Source organism: Myxine glutinosa, chromosome 7 (genome assembly GCF_964187855.1).
Source record: "Myxine glutinosa chromosome 7, kmMyxGlut1.1, whole genome shotgun sequence".
Lineage (NCBI taxonomy): Eukaryota > Metazoa > Chordata > Myxini > Myxiniformes > Myxinidae > Myxine > Myxine glutinosa.
The window spans coordinates 129,537,532-129,559,799 of NC_136267.1; the positions used below are offsets into that span (position 1 = coordinate 129,537,532).

The following is a 22,268-nucleotide window of genomic DNA, read 5'->3' on the forward strand; positions in this document are numbered from 1 at the left end:
TCTGTAGAACCGACCTTCCCCTTTTTCCCCCATTAAATGTCGTGCCCAGGTCCACCGCATCTCACGTAGACAACTTTCGGACATCTTGCTAGTTATTCTTAGTCTATGTCAGTTAAGGACTCGTTTCCATTAATTCTGACTCTTCGTTGCACCAGAATGTGATTATATGGCACCAGTAGTGAGTTTAGGACCTTCCCATGCCTCCTCCCATCTTCTTCCCCAAACAACAACAACTACAACAACGGCGCTGCGCGGGGGAGTGTGCGTCCTCACACCGGCTCGGTTAGCCGCCACCATGCGCTCCGACGGGGTTACCACGAAGGGGCTCCTTGTCAGCCCCTCGTCAAGGGCGGAGCCGGTAACCCCCCCGCACGCACCCAATGAGAAGCAACGTGCCGATTCCATCTGGGGCGGAGCTAATGAGCCGAGGGCGTGTCACTCCCCGCCGGATATACGCGGCGACTTACCGGATGTGACGTCAGATGCGCCTGAACTACGGAGAGCAGAGGAAGCCACCGCCACCCCCAGCGCGACGATACCTCCCCGCATCTTTGGACCGGACCGAACCGGGTGGATTCTGCCCTGAGCCCAGGTGCACCTGGAGCCATCGACTGCCTGCCTTTCCTTGCCATCAATCCCCGTGTGAGTCAGCCTTTTGTCCCGTTTATCTGTCGTCTGTTGGGGTTAATATAAGAGTGTGTCTAAGTGCTTGTCTTTCTATGCTGTACCTCTCGTCTCTGTAGTCTAACCTTCCGAACTAATATAACCTCCTCCGGAGGTCTTGAGAACTGAACCCTTGGTGTCGTGTCATTTGAATCCCAGCCGTGGTGTCCTTTTCCTTTATTGACCTAGCGTAGCGCGACTCGGCAACGTTCGAGTATAATCGGGTAACTTGTGCAGACGTGGTCATACCAAACCGCTCGGTAAACTAACATCCACCACCGCGTCTGTAACAATATATATATATCGTGTTTGTTTGTGTTACCCCTCATGTGAAGTCAAAAGCACGGTGAAGCAATCAATTCACTCTGTCTGTCTGACTATGTCAGTCTATGATAGAACAACTTCTTGATTTCAATTGAGTTTTATATTTTGAACACTGTAGAACATGAATGGGAACATGAATCGGACGAATGTGTAGTTTCGCAGTAGTTTTGGCTCTGAATTTGGAAAATTGTATGGAAACATCCCAAGCGTGCATGCGCACAGCTGAGAGGTATTTTCTCTTAGTTTGTCTGTCTGCCTGGCAGTTAAACAAAATTGAAAATCATTCCAAACAGTAAACTTACTTTTTTTAGAGATGTCATAAAGGACACATGCAACAGGCAAAAATAACGAATGTAACGTGTTAAATAAGGTGGTGTAAAAGACACTGCATCAACGGCAGTAAACTTCCCAAATTAATTTTTCCCTACAACCTGAAAAATCTTTATTTTATTTCAATTAAATTATGTACTTGAAAACGAGAACAAAAATCGCCTTATTGGCACTTTCAAAAATCTTCAGTTTAGCAGTGCTTCGACAAAATATTACACCATTTTACTCCATCTTGACAAATCAAATTTGCCGGTTGCTCTCTGTGATGGGGAAAATTACTTTAAAGCAGATGGAATGTGACCTAGAGCAAACAATAGCTTGAGTAGAGCAGAATGTTTGTGAAGTACAAAATGCTGGGTTTTTTTTAAATCACTCTGCGAAGCGACAAATTTTTTTTGGCAAAATTCTCAATTATACATTCTCACCTTCATAAACAATCATCATGCTTTATTTTGTTTCGTGAAAAGTTATAATTGAAAAAGCTGTTCTTGCAAGTCGGTAGAGCCGACGTTACGGCTAGAATCCACTCACCTTGGTCACAGCAGATGTTCCAGGCAAACAAACATCTTCCACAAACAAACATAAACCTGATTTATGCTTTATTTGTGCTGCTCATCATTGTTATCGATTTGTGAAATTAAAAACGATGTTGATTAACTTTATTTCTTTATTTGTTTCTACAGCTGCACAGCAAGTTTTGGAGACAAAACATACCTTAAAAGGAGTTTTCCTGAAGGTGTCCCGGTACGATGAAGACATGCAATGTGTACTTCATGATAATTTGGCCAATGATCCGAAAGTCCCTGAACCTCTGCAAATACCCTTTGACCCTGATATTCTTCAGTTCATCAATAAGAAGCCAAATTTGGCTCAGGAATTTCAGGAAAGTTTCAAAAGCATTCATGCAAGTGTTGACCTTAAAGGATCGGCTCATTCAATATTTGTGAAACCAGAATTCAAAATCAGATCTCCTCGCATGTTGAAACATGCTTGCCACTGGAAAGCAGCAGCTGAAGATGTTTTAAAACAAGTCACCAATAAGATCGTTAAAAAAGATATAGTTGTTTCTGATAGAGATGTGTGGAATAGTATCTACTCAAATGTAGAGGAAATATCCCACGACAGGTGCAAAGTTAAATATGACGGATCTAGTCAAGAGTTAACACTGATTGGAATGGCGGACGATGTTAAGAGTGTGAACCAGAAGTTGGCGCTGATAATTAGTGATGCGAGACATCAAGTCGATCTGGAACGCAATCGTATTACAAAAGAACATTTCTTTGAAAATGCAATAATGTTTGATCTTTTTCAGAGAATGGATGCTGTGAAAGACATAAAGAACCAATTTCCACATGTTTTCTGTGAGTTTGATACCAAAAAACATTCTTTGTTTTTAACTGGGATGAAGGACGACTTTGAGAACCTATTGATGTTTGTCGAAACAAAAATCCAAAGTTTGGAGGTGAAGAATTTGAATACCTCCGATGGTTTGGTGAGGTTCATGAGCATTCCAGAACACCAGGAAACGATCAATGCCATTGTAGAAGCACAGGGATTAATTTTCAAGTATGATGTTTTTGATAGAAAAATAAGGATCACTGCAAGTGACACACAAATGAGAGAAGCAGAAAAAAATCTCCATGAGAACATAAAAGAATTTCGATCGACAGTTAAAACAGAAGCTAAGGAATCAACGAAAACAAAAGAGTGGGACGACTTGTCCACATCCCTTAAATACAAATACCCTTTCCATGGAAACTTCTGTTTGTTCGAGCAAGAAAAAGACAGCAATGGCTACTGCATCAGTTTGCACATTGTGGGTTTCGCCTCTGCAGTGGAAGCTGTCAAAAAGGATTTGGAATCATTTTATAACAAAAATTCGTGTCTCACAAAAATTGTGAAGCCAAAATCTTTGGAATGCTTTGAATTTCTCACTGATGTGAAGAGGATTACTGATGATCCTTTTTTTCGTAAAAGAAAAGTGGAAGTTGACACCAACAACAAACACTTCATTGTTATGGGACATCCAGATGATGTTGAGGAGATGGAGGATTTCCTTGCGAAGCAGAATGTGTTGTCTCGGGACTTTCGGGTAGATAAACCAGGAGCATCAAAAATAAGCAGCAAAAGATGTGATCATTTGAAGGATTTGTGCAAGAAGGAAAGTTGTTTGCTGAAGACGAACATTTCCAACAGGAGTAATCTTCTACCTGCATCGGTAATCCCCACACCAAATACAAATGCTGGGTCCAGCATCAAATTGAACAACGGACTTCAAATTTCGATCGACCTCAAAAACCTACAGGATATGCAGGTAAAGCTACTTTGCAGCTTCCTATAATCATAAAAGAGCTCTTATTATCTGAGGTTACGTTTTTGGTTGAATGAAAGTGTAGTTTTTTCTCCAAAAGATTTTTGATGTGGGTAAAATTAGATGTTCCTTTATCTAAAGAATAATTGTGGGGAGAAAGGCCTCAATAAGTAGAAAGGTTGGTTTTGTTATTTAGCCTTAAATCAGCTTGTATTGAGAAATAATACGACTATCCTATATCACATGCCTCAGGTGCCAATGCTAATTTCAGTGATCATAATCGCTGGGAGGATGGCCTAGAGGTATGCACACTCACCTTTGAGCTGTCTAGCCTGGGTTCAAATCCACCTCTCCAGGTTTCCAGTTTTTGCTTCTGCCTCTGTGATAGAGTTTGAGTCCATCTTTTTCACCCCGTGCATCCTCCCCTTGCTTTCATTCTTCCCCACACCTCTTATTTCTCCAGGTCTCCCTCTATTTTGTCCCTCATCTCTGCTATTGGTGTTTATCCCTCCCTCTCTTTCCAATCTTCATTTTGTTCTGTTACGTCCTGTTCCGCTCTGTGTTCTACCTCCTACCTGAGCCTCAACATTGTTTACCAAAAAAAAAACTTTCCTTTCTATCCTAAACTTCTCTTGCTCATGTGAGTTCAGAGATCATGCCACAAGGACTTGCTTCACTCTGTGTGAAACTATTTTCCAGGTAGAGATCCACCCTCATCTGCACTATAGATTTGAAACGCCTAATCTACGTTGACATCAAAAGGCAGCACAATGTTGTCATAAATGACATGTATGACATACTTTATCAGTAAATTTTATGTGAAAATGATTGTGTTAAATGCATATTTTGATGTTTTAAACAGTGTTTTAAATGGCATTGTTGTCCCCATGCTTTTTGAAAATAAAATTGGGTGATATTATAATTGGCTCTGTCTGTCCATCCACCTCCTCCTAAACGGTTGGGCAGAAATTCACCAAACTTGGTAGTTATGATCGACACGTGGCATGAAGGTGCAGGAGCAGTATCATTTTTGCCCCTCCCCTGGGGCGGAGTCAAAAGGTCAAATGCTGCAGTGAGTTCAAAACTAGCCCCGTGAATCGAGGAGCGATCGTCGGCATTCTCACCTGCAACCAACTGCTGTCTCTCAAGCTAACAACAAATGTGTTGAAGAACTAATTTTGGAGAATTGCTGGATTGCTAAATGTGAAATTGCAGAGGAATTTGATTTCAGTTTTTGAAATGTCTAAACAAATATCCATTAATTTTTTTAATTTCAATAAGGTTGGTACAAGATGGGTGGGTACCAAAGGATCTCACGTCTGATCAAAAAGCAACTCGTGTGGTCATTGCAACAGAGCTCCTGGAATGCTGGTTAGTGATGGATATGTTTTATTGCCCAAGATTGTGACTTGAGATGAGTCACGTGTCCTTGATCTCATATCAGAGTAAAAAACGAGCCAACCAACATGGAGTGGAGACTGTTCCCCTTCCCAACCTCCAACATAAAATTGGTCCAGTGCAGCCATTAGCCGAAAAGCTTATGGAAATAATCTTTGTGTGCATTTAGCAATCCAGCTTTGCGTTAATGTGGAATTTCTTGAACACGGGAAAAACGAACAATTCACGGTACTCCAGACGAAAACATACGCATATTATGACCAGATATGCTGTCTCAGGGTTTGACTTCACCGCATGATAACGATCTCCGTCACATTTCAAATGTTGCCAACTACATCTCTCAGTGGATGTGGGAACTTCTAACTCATCGCTCATGCAGTCCAGACATGTCTACTTGTGATTTTCATATCTAAGGACCACTCAGAAATATCTGGATGTCAATGTCAAACGAAGTTTGATGTCAAAACATTAAGTCAATGAATGTCTAAGATGTCAAAGCACCTGGCTTGAAATGTCATTTTGATGCAGATGTCATCAAGGTCCAATCATGTGATCAGCAGGACTTGGCGCGTACCTATAACAGGGCAATACCTTGAGACATAAGTAAAGTTTATTGAACCCCACTTTCTCACTTTTAAATTTTTTCTCATAAAACAAGTCGATGTGAACCTTGAACTACCCCCATATTTTGAAGGCTCCAAGGGGAAGGCAGGTTGATGTAAAACTGACCTGTTTTATATTTTCAATATAATCCTCTTTGCCTAATTTGATAGAAAAACTTGAATTAACATGCAATTGTACCCCATTCATGAAACATTATTTATTTATTGTTTTTCAGACCAATGTCATTGTCAGCACGGTATCCACAGACCGAGACCTGAGTAAAGGTGTTCTATGTCGAGACATTTTAAAGAAAGCCGGTTCTGCTCTGCAAACACAGTTTCAACAACGAGCTTCTGGGGCTTCCGCAGCCAACGTGGTCATTGATACATCAGCGTCAGGAAGCAACCTTAACTGCGAAGAGGTTTATTTCACTTCCCTACCCAAATGGAAGAAGGAATCTCCAGAGGCCACGGAGGTAATCGTTTAAACCTTTTGTTATTGTGGAAAAGTTACACAATTTATATATTTTACACGTAACTGGATCTTACCTGGTTAAGGGTTTCTGGCACTCCTTTATGAGAATATGGTTTACTTTCATGATAAAACAGCTTCAGTGCATAGCACTCATAAAAAGAAGAATTCCTTAAGTGTTGGTGCGGTTGGCTTTTAATATAGTCTCTGACTTATATCAATCATATTTTTGGAAAAGTCTTACACAGAATTGTATTCCAAACGGATGGCACCACCAACTAGTATAACTGCTCAGCAGGCACAAAAGGACTAGAGCTTTGCCTGTTGGGTAGCCTTCAGTTTTCAATATCAATCTTGCCAACTACAACCACTTTTTTTCCAATAACGTTTTTGGATATAAAGACGAGGCTCGTGGAAGAGCTGGAACACCAAATGGATCAGGAAACAACATTACAAAAGGAACAGCAGAAAGAGAGGAGGGAAATGCCAACAGCAGAACCAAGGGACAAAATAGACGGAGACTAACGAGCATGAGGGGTAGGGGAAGATGCAGGGGGTGGACAAAATGGATACAGAAGCAAGCTCTCAGCAAGGAAAAAGTGGAAAGTTGGAAGGAGGTGGTGGGGTGGGTGGGGGATAGGGGGAAGGGTGAGGGAGGCTAGAGGTAAACGCTGGAAGAAAGATCAGTATTTTGGATGGGGGATGATTTGAGATGTTCCTGGTGTTCGGTTAACAGTTAAGGTGGTTAACAGTTAAGTTAAGGTGGTTAACAGTTAACAAGTTAAGGCTGGCTTAAGATCATATGCTCTTGAGTTTGAGGGCCGTTGAAAGAACACCAGGTGAGTTGACTCAGCCTGTTATTCTTCTGAGGTTGGCAAAATGAGTACCAGCGTCGTCTGGTAATAAACCATTCGAGTATCCTGCGTCGGAGTGGCGACCCGTCCAGGATAGTACTCCTTAGCCAATGAAACTGCCTCGGCACTTCCTATGTTCCTCACAGCATGAAAGGAATGGTTATTATTATTATTATTATTATTATTATTATTATTATTATTATTATCTGAGATGGTGATGAACTGATCTGAGATCCACCTTCGGTGGCAGAGGTAACAACCAAACAAACAAACGTTCTTTTTTATACATTAGATTAAAGCACTTGCTCCATTATCTGATTTAATTACTGTAATTCTGGTCTATCCAGATCTAGAGTCACCTTTTGGGTAGAATTGCATTTTGAGCAGAATTTGACCGAAATTTAATATACAATTGTAATTGACCCCGGGTTTGGTTTTCTGATCAGAGATGGACGACACAAGTTGGATACATGGCACTGAAAAAGTTTTTATATCACCAATTTTCCATACGTATCTTTTGTGTTTTCTTTGGTTAAAATGTTTTGCTTAAAGTTTTTGAAAGCTTTACTTTTATGTTTCCATTTTAAAAGTAATTCACAAATACCTATGCAGGTGCCCCTTTCATAAACACTGAATCACTAATCGTTATGTTTGTTTTCGCAACATTGTGTAGACATTGTGCAAAGCAGTGAGGACTTGCCTGGAGCTGGCGGAAAAAGCGGGTCATAAAAGCATTGCATTCCCAGCTCTGGGTACTGGGAACTTGAACTATCCTGTGCACCTCTCCGCTACTTTCATGCTGCGTGAAGTTTTAAAATTCAACAATGACCAGCTTCCTGTTTCTCTGAAAGAGGTTCATTTTGTGCTTCTCCCAAAGAATCAACAAGTCCTCAAGGTCTGTGTATAATCTGATTATGCTTTTCATGATGATCTTTAATTTATACATTTAGATAAAATGCATACAATTTCAAAAACCTTGAATTAACTTAAAATACATAATACAAATTTATTCAAAACTGAAGGCACCACTAACTAGTATAACTACTTGGCAGGCACGGCTCGGGCCTGATGTTTTGACCACTGAGTAGTTCTTATGAGGGATTGTGCAGGATGAATATAATGCACTCAGTTGTTTAATATCTTCCTAATGGAGAGGGGCCATCACATGATGCAATAAGCAAGCCTGAGTTCATCATCACCGTCGTATTGAAGACTACTTGGTGGTTGTAACTTTGGGGTCTAAGCTGTGCCTTTAGTTTTGAATATGGATCTTACCAACTACAACCAGATTTTTTATGAACCTAAACAAGCTTTATTTCCATACTAGTATAAAAGACCGTCAAAAATGACGGGTTGGAACAGTTTATTCGACAGTACAGCCTCGTGAGCGTGCCAAAGTCTGAAGCCTCGGCCTCGTGTCAGTCAGATGTGCTTATATCTTCTTTATTTATTAGACATCCTGTGGGACGTAAATGAACAATCGTTTAACCCTGCGCGTGTCGAACATCATGTGCAGCAAATTTCACCTCCCTGCACCATGTACTTATTTTAAAAAAAACTTCTGTACACCGCCCTTGAGGCTCGGTTTGCAAGCCACCATCTACAATTCCAACAGAAGAGACATAATTGCTCTTTTATGGAAAATGTTTTTCGAGTTTGTTTTATCCTCAAAAAATAGACCATAGTGAACACACATTCATGTTAAAAGATTGGCCTTTAAAACCCGACTCAAATCATCATTATGAAGGGGGACAGACATCTGTACAAACACACAAACAGACATTGTTTTATATGGTAGATTGCCATACAATATAATTTTGTATGCCATGATTGAATGTAATTCGATTGTTGTGTTTTTTCATTCTGTAGGGATTCCAAGATGTGATATGTGACTTCAACACTAAATCAGGTAGTATTGCACACTGCACTTTATTCTTATATGGGAATAATGGGGTGGTATATGCCTCGTGTCCACGAGTAGGCTCATACTGGTTCGTGGCGGTTTAATATGTCCACTCACCAGGTTCACTGCGGGAACTCATTCTAAGTTCCAAAAAGGCAGCCTGGGAGATTTGCTCGTCCTCATTGGGTTTGTGCTGTGGTGATGTCTTATTTATTGATGACGTTGATACCCATATGGCATCACATTTGCTTGGAAATTGTCATCAGGAGGCCCTTCTCAGAGCCATTTCGCTACAGTGGCCATTTTGGCTGCCTGCCGAAATATCAGCACGTAATATGCTCATTACTCATGACTGCTATTTGCTAATGATGTTGCTATTGTTTTTGTGATGTCATGAGGAAGGAAAACTTTTTAAATGCACCTGCATTACTGCTGGCACACAGAGACCATCCCACAAACTTGGTGGCAACTGTGGATGCCCCAAGCTGTTTTAATCACATAACGTTATAACATCATTGACAGTGCCGTGGGGTATGGGTGTCCACACATTGGAGTCGGCACTGGATATGTGCACTTGTTTAGCAAATCTGTTAACTTCCACGCTATCCACAGAGTGAGACGATGGCAGTCTTAAGGTTCTGGGGCAACTAAATGATACTTAAACCTGTGTGAACACATTCGAAGAAATATAATCATGAGCAAGCTTCTCGTGTGGTCAGGAGGCATATACTTCCTCCCTTACCACACACAGATAATGTTGGCATTTTGAACACAGTGTAATCTAGAGCGTTCTTTAGCATGTTGTCAGCTAGTGAGGTACTTACAACACCTTCAAATATATAAATATAAATGTAATAAGATGGTGTTTTGCTAATCAAGCTCCAGAGTTTAGATTAAGGTTTTTGAAAAAATCACCTGGTTTTGAAAATGGCCAAGATCGACACCGTTGTCACCCGACCTTGCATTCCATCTTTCAGAATGTGCTGGATTACGTAAGAGAGAAGTTTAATCCAGGTTGTGTAATACAATATTTATCACATACCTATAGCTTTGAGGACTCCATAGGTACAATGCTAAAGACATATGACTGGTATGTGAGAGGTGGTAGGATAGAAATAGAATCCACCTGAAGGCAACAGTTTTCATTTTGTTTACAAGCCACTGCAGACTATATAGTCTCAGGAGAAGTTACTAGGTCATGATTAGATTGTTGGAAAAACGAAGCTATCCCATTAATGATTTTGAGGGAGGGCAAGGAGGGGTGAATCTGTTTGAGCTGACAGGTCTGGTGACTGTACATGTGATGCTAGTTAATGCACTTTGGTTGGCTCTTAACCCATTCAAGGTAGCTTGAGATGATCACCAACATGTTGTTACGGCCATGCGTTTTGTGTCTACTCGGAGTGGGATTCCTCGGTTCCCCTCAAACTCACCGGGCCTTAGGCCACTGAGCACGAATAACTTTGTCATAGTGGATTGGTAGGCTACCGCGAACGCCAATTCGTCAACCACATGGTCCAGGGTCCTCTGTCCAATTACCATTTACCTGGAGGTCACGTGATCTCCTTGCCGGGATTGTGCACTAATCTTTCCTTAATTGTGGCAGCCGAGCAACCGCTAGTGCACACCGGACCTGGACGAGAGCCAATCAATTGGTGATTTAAAATCTCCCAGACTAACCTAGGTGCAGGCAGTGTTGGACCAATGGAGGGAAAGGACGGACACAAGACAGATCGGAGAGAGTTCTACAATCGAGTAATTTATTATTTATAAACCAAAGGTGTAATCTAAAATGTGGGGGCATGCGGGGGGAATTCAAGGAGTTTAATATACACAGGGCAATCAAAATAAATCAAAAAGGGGGGGTGGGGGGGGAGGGTGCAAGAACAATGTACAACATAATCATCATGAGCAATGGAGGGTGCAAGCGATTTACAGCAAGGAAAATTGTTGAGGAGCAGAACTTATCCCTATGCCTTGCCTATTGGCTATACACAAGACAGGGGTATTGGCCAATCAGATCATCCATGGAAGGGAGATATGTACAGAAAGAAAAAGGACTAGGTATGATCGGCCTCTTGGCTCACCAGGTGGGGGCTGTCTTGCCCCCCGGTACCCAAACGCTAAAGGTGGAGGTTAAGAGTAGTAATACTGGGTGTCTAAGGTGCGTGAGCTTAGTGGTGCACGAGGTGCTTGGGGTGCATGAATGCAAGAGGAAGCTGTGAAGAGGTGTGTATCAGTGATGGCCACTGGAGGAGTATGGTTGCAGCAAAGCTGTTAATTCTTGATGCTCTGTGCATCCAAATTATGACGTTAAAGAAAAAGGACAGGAAAATAACGTGTGAAATGAGCTTAATGTGTGACAGTTCTAAAGAGTGTATGTGTGTGCCTTGGCTCAACCCCAAAGTGCGCTTTGCATGGAGTCCACTCTGTTCGCCAAGCCCTTTGGCTCCCAGCTCCGACCCACTAAACGTGAGCACCACCAATCGAGCCAAGATTGTCTACCCTCGAAGCACGACAAAGCAAGCACAGGACCGGATGAGCACCAAGTGATAAACCACCCACTTAAGACTCTGTTCGTAGTGCTTATATATTCGCCTAGTGAGGGCACAGTTTAGAATCAGATCAAGAAGGAGACATGGTGTAAATACCGATGACAATTGGTGCATCTATCTGCTTTCCCGAGGATTAGCCCTGCCCACGTGAGACCCCCATCACGACTCTAGCTCACTTCATCCTCTGGCCGTGCCACTCGACAGGTTCTCCTCAATTAACATGGGTTAGCGTCTCGTGATGCTTACAGGTGCGGGAGCGAACCCTGGGAGCTCTTATTGCTTGTGTGAACGAACGGCGCAAACAAGCTGTCAATGAGGCATTGATGGCCAATCAGCACCTTCATTTTCTGGTCTTTAATTAGGTCTAAATAGGGAGTGTCTTTACCACCACCGCTGTTCCCTGTGCTTCTCCCCCTGTGCTCCCAAATTGGCGGCAGGTGTCTGTGGTGCTTTGAGATGATGATGATGGAATGTGGGTAAGCCATGTGGTTGAGGTCGTGGTTATTCTGGCGTGGTATTCTCGGGTCGTGGAGCAATGAGAAAGTGTGTATAATGTCTTCGTGCAATGTAAACTACAGTGAAAATTAAAACCAAGTGTAAAATAAAATTGATAAATGATAAGTGTTGGTGATTGTGGTGGAGATTAAGTAAATAGTAGTTGCGTTTTGGCACATGATTCAAACTGGGGTTTGGCGCAATATTCAAATTAGTTGGCACCTGTGCTGCACAGCGTGTTACGGAGCTCGCAAGGAACTCATGACAATCCTTATGAAAAATCCTCTCTACCCCTCTCCAACACATTCTACCACAATCAACCCACTATACAAAGGGAAAGCACTACTCTGGACTTGTATTATTAAGATAACTAACTGAAGGACCTGTATGTTGGTTGCAATTACCTTGGGGCTGGCTCCTGGAACCGCAACAATATGCTACGTATAAAAAGGTACTGCTATCCAAAAATCCACCCAAATGAATGCGAAACAAGCATGACATCCACAATTGAGATTGACGAGTGTGTAAATGTCTTCAGCAACAGATACAACTCGCATCGATGGGAATACAAGCATCGGAAACATGAAAATCTCAATCATTGTTGGTGACATTACTGCTGGCACACATTGTGCTGTCGTCAACTCCACAAATAACAGCTTGGATGATCAAAAAGGCAAGTAAGGTTCATGAAAATGCATAATGTTCTTCTAAGGGAATGTCTTATACCTCATAACTCATTCCAATGAATAACTGAAAGGTTGGATGCATTCTCATTTTAAAAAAGATGAATTAGAGTACGTGTATGTAATTTAATTAGAATACGTACTGTGTACCTTCTTATGAAGAATTTTATTTTGTGTGATTATTTTTATCGTTTATTTTTCTAAAATGCTTAACAAGTCAGTGTCCAGCTTTGCAGGCCAGCTTGGAAATGTGGCTTTCCCAGGAAATATCATGGCAGATAGTGAGACCCAAAAGCTTGAGTGACAGAACTTCTTGGATAGGATTGTTGACAAAGTAGATGGGAGGGTTGTCCAGATGGTCTTTACAGAGAGACATAGTGACTTCACTGTTGCAATACTTCTGGAGGGCACTGCTTATATTGTTGCCTCTCATTTATTAGTTGTGTGGTGCTTTGTGTGATGTAAGAGAGAGAGAAAGAATGAAAAAGTGAAGAAATATGAATTGATTGTTGGGAACTAGTAACAATTGAAGAACAATGAAACTGTGATAGGGTAGGGTGAGGAGGGGTAGATGCTTGTTTACAATTAGGTAAACTATTTTTTACATATTAATAGCCGTTCATAAACACTGCGTGTATACCATTTTGTGAATGATATTTAGCACATTTTACTTGCAGGTTAGGAGTGATCGATTTTAATACGTCATATACACACAACGCTCAGTACGAACAACATGTATGGTCACTTATATTGGGAGTCTCAAGATGGCAGCACATTGACTTCAGCATACAGCCATGACAACCAATCCACATAGTATAGAGATGAATCCAGCAATCACATCCACCTATATTTATTCACCATGAGAATGTAAAATGTCGATGTCTCCATATTGTTATTGTCCTAACTTGTAAAATTTGTCTGTTAAGCAAAGACCAAGGAGAGAAAATATGTATCACTGCATCCGTAGAGTTATCTTCATGCCATGAATAGGTCAAGCAATCTGTGGAAGGCCTCAACTCATAACACGAGCAGGAAACAAATATATTTCGATGTTTTTGACTTGATGGCTGATTTTCACATCTCCCACCTGGTGTGCACAAATTGATATACAGTCACGTGAAAAAGTAAGTACACCCCATGTAAAGTTTTGACTTTTTCAACATATTTCAACATACAGCTATTTTATCTTCATTTCAACAATATTGATAGATAAATGTGATGTAATCTATCTATAATTCCAGTAATCTCTGTGTGTATGTCTGTATGTATGTCTGTGACCGCTGTTTCTCGACAACCACGGGTCCGATATACTTTAAACTTGCCAGGTATATTGCTGGGGACCCGAGGATGTGCCTTTTCAAGGTTTCATATTAATCGGACAAGTAGTTACCGAGCTATGTCCAAAAAACGATTCAACCAATCAGAGAGCAGCGAGTTATCACGTGTGCCGAACGTGCCGAACAGACTCTGCCTCGGACGGCACATTTGAGAGCGTATTCATTTATTTCACGTTGGCAAACTATGTTGCCGCTATGTTGGCGTTAAACTATGTCTTAAAACTAATTAAAACTAATTTGCGATTCTTTCGCTTTCCTGCGCGTTTGTGCACGCTATGGCGATTTCTTTACCAAACTACGCAAGCTGTTCGCTTTGGACCAAACCATTTCATGTAAATAGAGGGGGGGGATTGTCACCGTACTCGCAAGCCGTTCGCTTTGGACCAAACCATTTCATGTAAATAGAGGGGGGGGGGGGGATTGTCACCGTACTCGCAAGCCGTTCGCTTTGGACCAAACCATTTCATGTAAATAGAGGGGGGGGGATTGTCACCGTACTCGCAAGCCGTTCGCTTTGGCTTTGCGAATGGACCAAACCATTTCATGTAAATAGAGGGGGGGGGGGGGATATAATTTTAGATATATATATAGTACGGGCACGCCCGAGTATAACAAATATCATGAAACATTTACATTTTGTAGTCCATTGTATCAATGCAAATTTCGCATGTGGAAAAAGTAAGTACACCCCGACATGTATCACTACTTCAAATACCTAAAATTAGAATCAGGTGCACCAGCTCAGGTGCAAATGATTAGAACATCGTTAGAGAGGATCTTGGAGGAACCTGTCTGATTTAAACCTCCGACATTTAGTTTGGTTTGCTCTTTGTTGGTGAAGTGTGCGGCGTCACCATGCTTAGATCAAACGAGCTCTCTGAGGCCTTCAGAAAGAAGGTTATAGATGCCTATGAGTTTGGGAAGGGATTTAAAAAGATCTCCAAACAATTTGAAATCAATCATTCGACTGTCCGGATGATCATCTACAGGTGGAGAAGATTCCAAACAACTGCCAACTTGTTCAAGCCAGGCCGCCCCAGCAAGATCAGCCCGAGAGGAGACCGCAAGATGCTGAAAGAAGTCTCTAAGAACCCCAGAATGTCATCACGGGACCTACAGGTAGGTCTTGCCACTGTTGATGTCAAAGTGCACGAGTCGACCATTAGAAAGAGGCTGCACAAATTTGCTCTACATGGGAGGTGTGTTGTGAAAATCAACCAAATCCACAACTCGTCCCATAGATAGGTTTAATTTCAATAAGATCGTGACATCATCCTGTAAAATACACCATGCAATATATATGTCAGGATCAGGGCATCATATGAGAAAGATTGGATATATCAGTCAATGCAAGCAAGCCTAGAATATAAGTGGGTACGTACCATTCAATTCTACATGTCATTGTATAAAGTCGCAGGAGTGGCCTCGAGTCGGGGACGTCCCGAGGTCTTATAGACACCGCCCAGTGGTTTAAGTGAGCATCACACCTGGGTTCAACTTTGATCCATTTTCACCACAAGGTGTGCCAGGAGGAAACCTTTGCTGTCCAGAAAGAACATCAGGGCAAGACTAAAGTTTGCCAATGAACACCGAGGCAAGACCAGCACTTCTGGAGCAATGTGCTCTGGACAGATGAGTCAAAGGAAGAGCTATTTGGCCACAGTACCAGAAGACATGTTTGGCGAAAACCAAACACCCATTTGACCACAAGAACCTGATACCAACTGTAAAGCATGGTGGTGGAAATATTATGGTTTGGGGCAGCTTTGCTGCATCAGGGCCTGGGCAGCTCACCATCATAGAATCCACTATGAATTCTTCATTGTACCAGAAGGTGCTTGAGGATAATGTGAGGCTATCTGTCGGAAAGTTGAAGCTCAACCGAAGGTGGACCTTGCAACATGACAATGACCCTAAACATACCAGTAAATCCACCAAGGAATGGCTGAAAAGAAAGAAATGGAGGGTTCTGGACTGGCCAAGTCAATGCCCGGATCTAAATCCCATCGAGATGTTGTGGGGGGATTTGAAACGAGCTGTGCATGCAAGAAACCTCTCAAACATCGCACAGCTGAAAGAATTCTGCATGGAGGAGTGGGCAAAAATTTCTCCCAGTCGATGACAGAGACTGGTAGACAGTTACAAGAAACGCCGACTTGATGTTGTTTCTACCAAATACCACCTATTAGAGCCATGGGTGTACTTACTTTTCCACATGCGAAATTTGCATTTATGTTTATTTAAATTATACAATGGACGACAAAATGTAAATGTTTCATGATATTTGTTATATTATATCACCTTTATCTGTCAATATTGTTGAAATGAAGATCAAATAGCTGTATGTTGAAATATGTTGAAAAAGTCAAAACTTTACATGGGGTGTACTACTGTACTTACTTTTTGTCCCCCATCGCACCGCGGAGCAAAAGGGGGACTATGGTTTTCCCCTCCGTCCGTGTGTCCGTCCGTGCGTGTGGGCATGCGTGCATGCGTGCGTAAGCTAAGGACCGCATTCGAATTTGGTGTGTGGGTGCAACCCACGTCAAAATCCAAGATGGCCGCCGCCATGTATGTCTGATGCCATGTATGTCTGAACCTTGTGAGCTGAATATCTTGAAAAATAAGCGAAGTACCAACTTCTAATTTGGTGTGTGGGTGTATCTCGGCATAAGGAAGAAAGCTATTGAAAATTGTGTCGCCATGTCAAAATCCAAGATGGCCGCCACCATATATATGTCTGAACCTTGTGAGCGAAATATCTTGAAAAATAAGCGAAGTACCAACTTCTAATCTGGTGTGTGGGTGTATCTAGGCACAAGCAAGAACGCTGTTTAAAATTGGGTCGCCACGTCAAAATCCAAGATGGCCGCCGCCATGTATGTCTGAACCTTGTGAGATGAATATCTTGAAAAATAAGCGAAGTACCAACTTCTAATCTGGTGTGTGGATGTATCTAGGCACAATCAAGAACGATGTTTAAAATTGGGTCGCCACGTCAAAATCCAAGATGGCCGCCGCCATGTATGTCTGAACCTTGTGAGATGAATATCTTGAAAAATAAGCAAAGTACCAACTTCTAATTTGGTGTGTGGGTGTATCTCGGCATGAGGAAGAACGCTATTGTAAATTGGGTCGCCAAGTCAAAATCCAAGATGGCCACCACCATATATATGTCTGAACCTTGTGAGCGAAATATCTTGAAAAATAAGCGAAGTACCAACTTCTAATCTGGTGTGTGGGTGTATCTTGGCATAAGGAAGAACGCGATTGAAAGTACCAACTTGAAAGTACCAATTGAAAGTACCAATTTACCGATTGAAAGAAAATTGGGTCGCCACGTCAAAATCCAAGATGGCTGCCTCCATGTATGTCTAAACCTTGTGAGCGAAATATCATATCATGGCATGTTTTCTGCGTCTTCCACTTTGTCAACTCACATCACTTCCCCGATGGGGGACCTGGGCGTAACGCTTGTTCACATGACTGTACATGATGCCAAAACTGATCTCCAGTGATTTCCACATGGAAATGACATTCTTTCATACCTGTTGTCTTTGCAGGTGTTTCTGGAGCCATTTTGTCAGCAGCTGGTAATTCTGTTCAGCAGGAGCTGCAAAATTTTGGTAAGCAGCAGTTCAGAGCATCAATGACCCACTGAGAGAACGTTAAATTGTGATCAAAGTATTAAGTTTATACAAAACTATATCAGGTGAAGGACGGCTTTTGAACAATTCACCTTCAAAAAGAAGGACGGCAGATTCACCTTCTGGAGACATTGGAACCCATGATAAGCTGGAGCATATGGCTCACACATATTAAACTGTCTTCCAGGTTCTGTCCATTTGTAGTGGCATTCTCTTACATTTGATTATCTTCCCTTTGAATATGTAAATACTTGCCAAAAATGACAGGTTGGAACAGTTTATTCGACGGTGCAACCTCCTGAGCATGCCAAAGTTTGAAGCCTCAGCCTAGTGTCATGTGTACTTGTATCTTTATTTATTAGACATTCTACCGATGTAAATAAACACTCTTTTTACTCTGTGCGTGTTGCACATCATGTGCAGCGAATTTCACCTCCCTGCACATTGTATTTTTTGTTTTGTTTTTTTAACACTTCTGTACACCGCCCTTAGGTTTGCAAGCCACCGTCTACAATTCCAATAAAAGAGGCATAATTAATATTTTATGGCAAATGTTTTTCGAGTTTGTTTTATCCTCAAAAATAGACCGTAGTGAACACACATTTGTGTTAAAAGATTGACCTTTAAAGCCTACCCTCATTGAGGGGGGACAGACATCTGTACAACACACAAAGTTGCATTGTATGTTATTAATGTTAAACAATCTGAAAAAAGAAATCCATTTTAATTGTCTGACCCTACCAGGTAAGCAGAACGATGGAGCTGTGGTGGTAACAGGTCCTGGTGCGATGAACTGCAAGAAAATCATTCATGTGGTTGAAATGAAAGACATGAACACACTCAGGTTAGCCACGATCAAGGTCCTAGAGAAATGTTCCAGCGGATATCTGGCTTCCGTCTCTTTCCCAGCATTGCTAACAGGTGTGACACTCTATTACAATTCCTTTTACTTATCTAATCATAGTTTAACAAAAGTATATAGTATTCTGATTCTATTCACCTGGCGTAGAGCTCATGTAGGCCAGAGCTATTTTCAAGTGTTATGGAGGGAACACAATTTCAACATCAGATAAAGAGGTTTATATCTATGTGAAAGAAGATTGCAGATGATGGGAGGGATGGCCATCTGAAACAAAAAGTCAGAAGCAACAAGTCCTGATGTGTATTTTGCCTAAACGACTCCAAAGAAAGACAAGACAAGACAAGACGAGTTAGAAGAGGAATTATTTTCAGAAACCAGATAAAGGCGAGAAAAATAATGCAGGTGACTTTCTTTCCAACAGTGACTAATGCTGTGTTCACACAAATAATCTGGACAAGTAACAAAATCCATATTCATTCACAATATTTTTTTTATCTGTGCTAACATTTTGGTGTTCACATGAAAATGTTTGTTTAATACGGATCAGGATTTATGGAGCGAACTTGCCTGAGATATTGCCCAGATGAGAAAGAAAATAAACAAGCATTCTGAGTATTGCGCTGCAATACATGTCCCCTACCGGCATTGGGTAGCACCGTCATAGAAGACAGTATTATGACTTACCGCACTCCAAATTATAGTCTGGAAAACCTGTTGGGGAAATTCCCAAAGTTGAAAGTGCCATAACTTTGTCAAAAATGATCGAAACGTCGTGAAGTTCGAACTTGATCTGTAAATTATCATGACGAAACCATGTACCAAGTTTGAAATCATGAGCATTAAGAGTTTAGGAAAAAAGTCCGGAAAGCTGTTCTTTGCGTGATGGACTGACTGACGGACCGACCGACAGACTGACAGACGGAGGGACGGAGTGCAAACCTATAGTCCCCTACGGTGTACACCGTGAGGGGACTAATAAGTACTTAATAAATCGATAGTAATTAAATAATTAATTGATGAATAAAAAAAAATTAAAAATATATGGTTTTTGTCAAAGCACATGCTCACTATTGTGCCCAAATTTCAGCTTCCTCGCTCAAAAGGTGCCTGAGATATTGCCCAGGTGAGAAAGAAAATAAACAAGCATTCTGAGTATTGCGCTGCAATACATGTCCCCTACCAAAGTTCAAAGTGCCATAACTTTGTCAAAAATGATCGAATATGCAAATTTATGCACGGTTGATGCTGGTTTTCAAACTTGATCTGAGTTATGCTGAGACGTGTGTCATGCCTCGCCTCGTTGATAAGCCCGCAAGGTCGCTCCGTGGAGCGGCCTGCACATGTTGCACTGTGTGAATTATATAAATTATTACCAACTCACGGTCTGAGGTACTAGCGATTCAAGAGATATCCATTTTTTTATGGCACATTGGAGAAGCCAAAGCGAGGTTTCTTCTTCCTCAGCTTGTCACAACTCTGTCAAATGCGATCGAGTTAAAAAAGTAGGAATTTGACCAAATCTGTTTTATTCGTTTGTTAATATACCTCAGCTATTGACAAATCTTAAATTAGAATTTAATTTGAGGTTAAAATGACCGCGACAGGTCGTGTCCGACGATGCTTTCAGTCTGTACATGTGATAAATAATTAAAGCCGCACACTTGACGCCTCTTCTTCTTCACGCAATAACAACTTCTAGCTTCCAGACCGTACATCCAATCATCTTGAAATTTTGCACACTTGTTACTCTTCATCACTTCTACTATAGTATGAAGTTGCACGTCGATCAATAAAGCGATTCAAGAGATATCCATTTTTTAAATATTTTCGTTTAATTAACGATATCTGCCAAACCACGTGAGCTATCGCAAATTCCAAAAGGACATTGTAGTAGACTGACATGCGGAACAGATCTGTCAAGTTTCCCCTCGATTGGATCAAAAATGAGGGAGGAGCTCGGTTTTAAAGGTTCATGCTTTAAAACGTCATAACTCTGAAACCATGTGATGCATGATGTCATGCTCGCTGACTTTTTTGTTCGTCATGGGTATGCGATTCTGCCTGCAAAGTTTGGCCTCGATCTGTTCAGCCATTGCAGAGAAAAAGGGGTTTTTGTGTTTTCACGAAAAACAATATGGCGGCCGAACCACGTGACATGTGACGTCATAATTAACATTAAAATATTCTCCAGACCGAGTCCCTCCTACGGTGAAAATTTGATCTCAATCGGTCCAATTATTGCAGAGAAAATCTTTTTTAAAGGAAATTAAAACTTAAAATGGCACTGAGTTAAGGATCATCAGAATTATCAGAACTCCCAAAGTTCATAGTGCCATAACTGTCAAAAATGATCGAAACGTCGTGAAGTTCGAACTTGATCTGTAACTTATCATGAGGAAATCATGTGCCCAATTTGAAATCATTAGCGATAAGCGTTTAGAAAAAAAAGTCCGGAAAGCTGTTCTTTGCGTGACGGACTGACAGACTGACAGACTGACGGACGGCGTGCAAACCTATAGTATAGTCCCCTCCGGTGTACACCGGTAGGGGACTAATAAGTACTTAATAAATCGATAATAATTCAATAATTAATTAATTGATTAATCAAAAAATAAAGGATACTGTTTTTGTCAAATCACTTGCTCAATATTGTGCCCAAATTTCAGCTACCTAGCTCAAAGGATGTCTGAGATATCGCCCGGACAAACAAACAAATGGAGTGAAAACTGAGTACTCACTTTCAGCGCGCGTCATCGCCGGGCTCCCTTCTGTGCCCCGTGATGACGTCATGCCGTGCCTGGAGATGGAAAGGAGCTGTGTACAATAGCAGAAAGTGCTGCAGAGGATGAGCTCGCTTTTAGACAGGTTCTTATTGTAATTTGTGAATAGGAAAATACATAATGTGTACAGTGTACACTGCTTTGTAAAACTGATGCTGTAACAAAAAACAACAACAACAGGCATTTTAAGGCCATTTTCCCTGCAAAAGCGGGGGATAGCCTTGTGGTCCCCATGACAATCTTCTCCATTTTGCCCTATTTTCTGCATCTCCTCTTGTTAACCCCCCTTGCCCGCATTTCTTCTTCGACCATCTTTAGCCAAGTCTTTCTCGGTCTTCCCCATCCTCTACTTCCTTCTACATTCATTTCCATCACCCTTCTCAACCAGTCACTTTCATCCTTCCTCAACACATGACCAAACCATCTCAACCTGTTTCTCTTCACAGCATCCATCACAGGCTCTATTCCCATCATCTTTCGCAATTCATCATTTGTATTCCTCTCTCTCAAAGATACTCTGCACATCCACCGAACCATTCACATTTCCACCCTTTCCAGCCTTCGTTGCTGCTCTACATTCATGACCCATGTCTCGCTCCCATAAATCATAACACTTCTCACACATGCAGCATACACCTTTCCCTTCAGCTTCAATGACACTCCCCTCCTCCTTCCTCAACACATGACCAAACCATCTCAAACTGTTTCTCTTCACAGTTCACAGTTTCACAAGATCCCACCTGGCCAGCCAGTAGGATTAATAGTAGATTGAGAGACTTATAAATACCTACAACAAAACCTGTTTGTATCAACTGATGCTGTAACATGAATGGATAATAAAAGTGAGCTCCAGTCACGTGAAAAAGTAAGTACACCCCATGTAAAGTTTTGACTTTTTCAACATATTTCAACATACAGCTATTTGATCTTCATTTCAACAATATTGATAGATAAAGGTGATATAATATAACAAATATCATGAAACATTTACATTTTGTAGTCCATTGTATAATTTAAATAAACATAAATGCAAATTTCGCATGTGGAAAAAG

The 22,268-nt window shown here is 41.4% G+C and overlaps 1 protein-coding gene across 1 annotated transcript in view; it reads left to right on the forward strand.

Annotated features, from left to right (window-relative positions):
• LOC137431653 (protein mono-ADP-ribosyltransferase PARP14) overlaps window positions 1-22,268 on the forward strand; it is a 114,749-nt gene that overhangs the window by 34,073 nt on the left and 58,408 nt on the right. Inside the window, exons 7-13 of the mRNA XM_078782294.1 lie at window positions 2,001-3,631; window positions 5,865-6,104; window positions 7,628-7,849; window positions 8,824-8,863; window positions 12,446-12,580; window positions 17,491-17,553; window positions 18,319-18,495. Of these exons, the coding sequence (XP_078638420.1) occupies window positions 2,001-3,631; window positions 5,865-6,104; window positions 7,628-7,849; window positions 8,824-8,863; window positions 12,446-12,580; window positions 17,491-17,553; window positions 18,319-18,495 (2,508 nt within the window). The remainder of the gene's footprint in view (window positions 1-2,000; window positions 3,632-5,864; window positions 6,105-7,627; window positions 7,850-8,823; window positions 8,864-12,445; window positions 12,581-17,490; window positions 17,554-18,318; window positions 18,496-22,268) is intronic.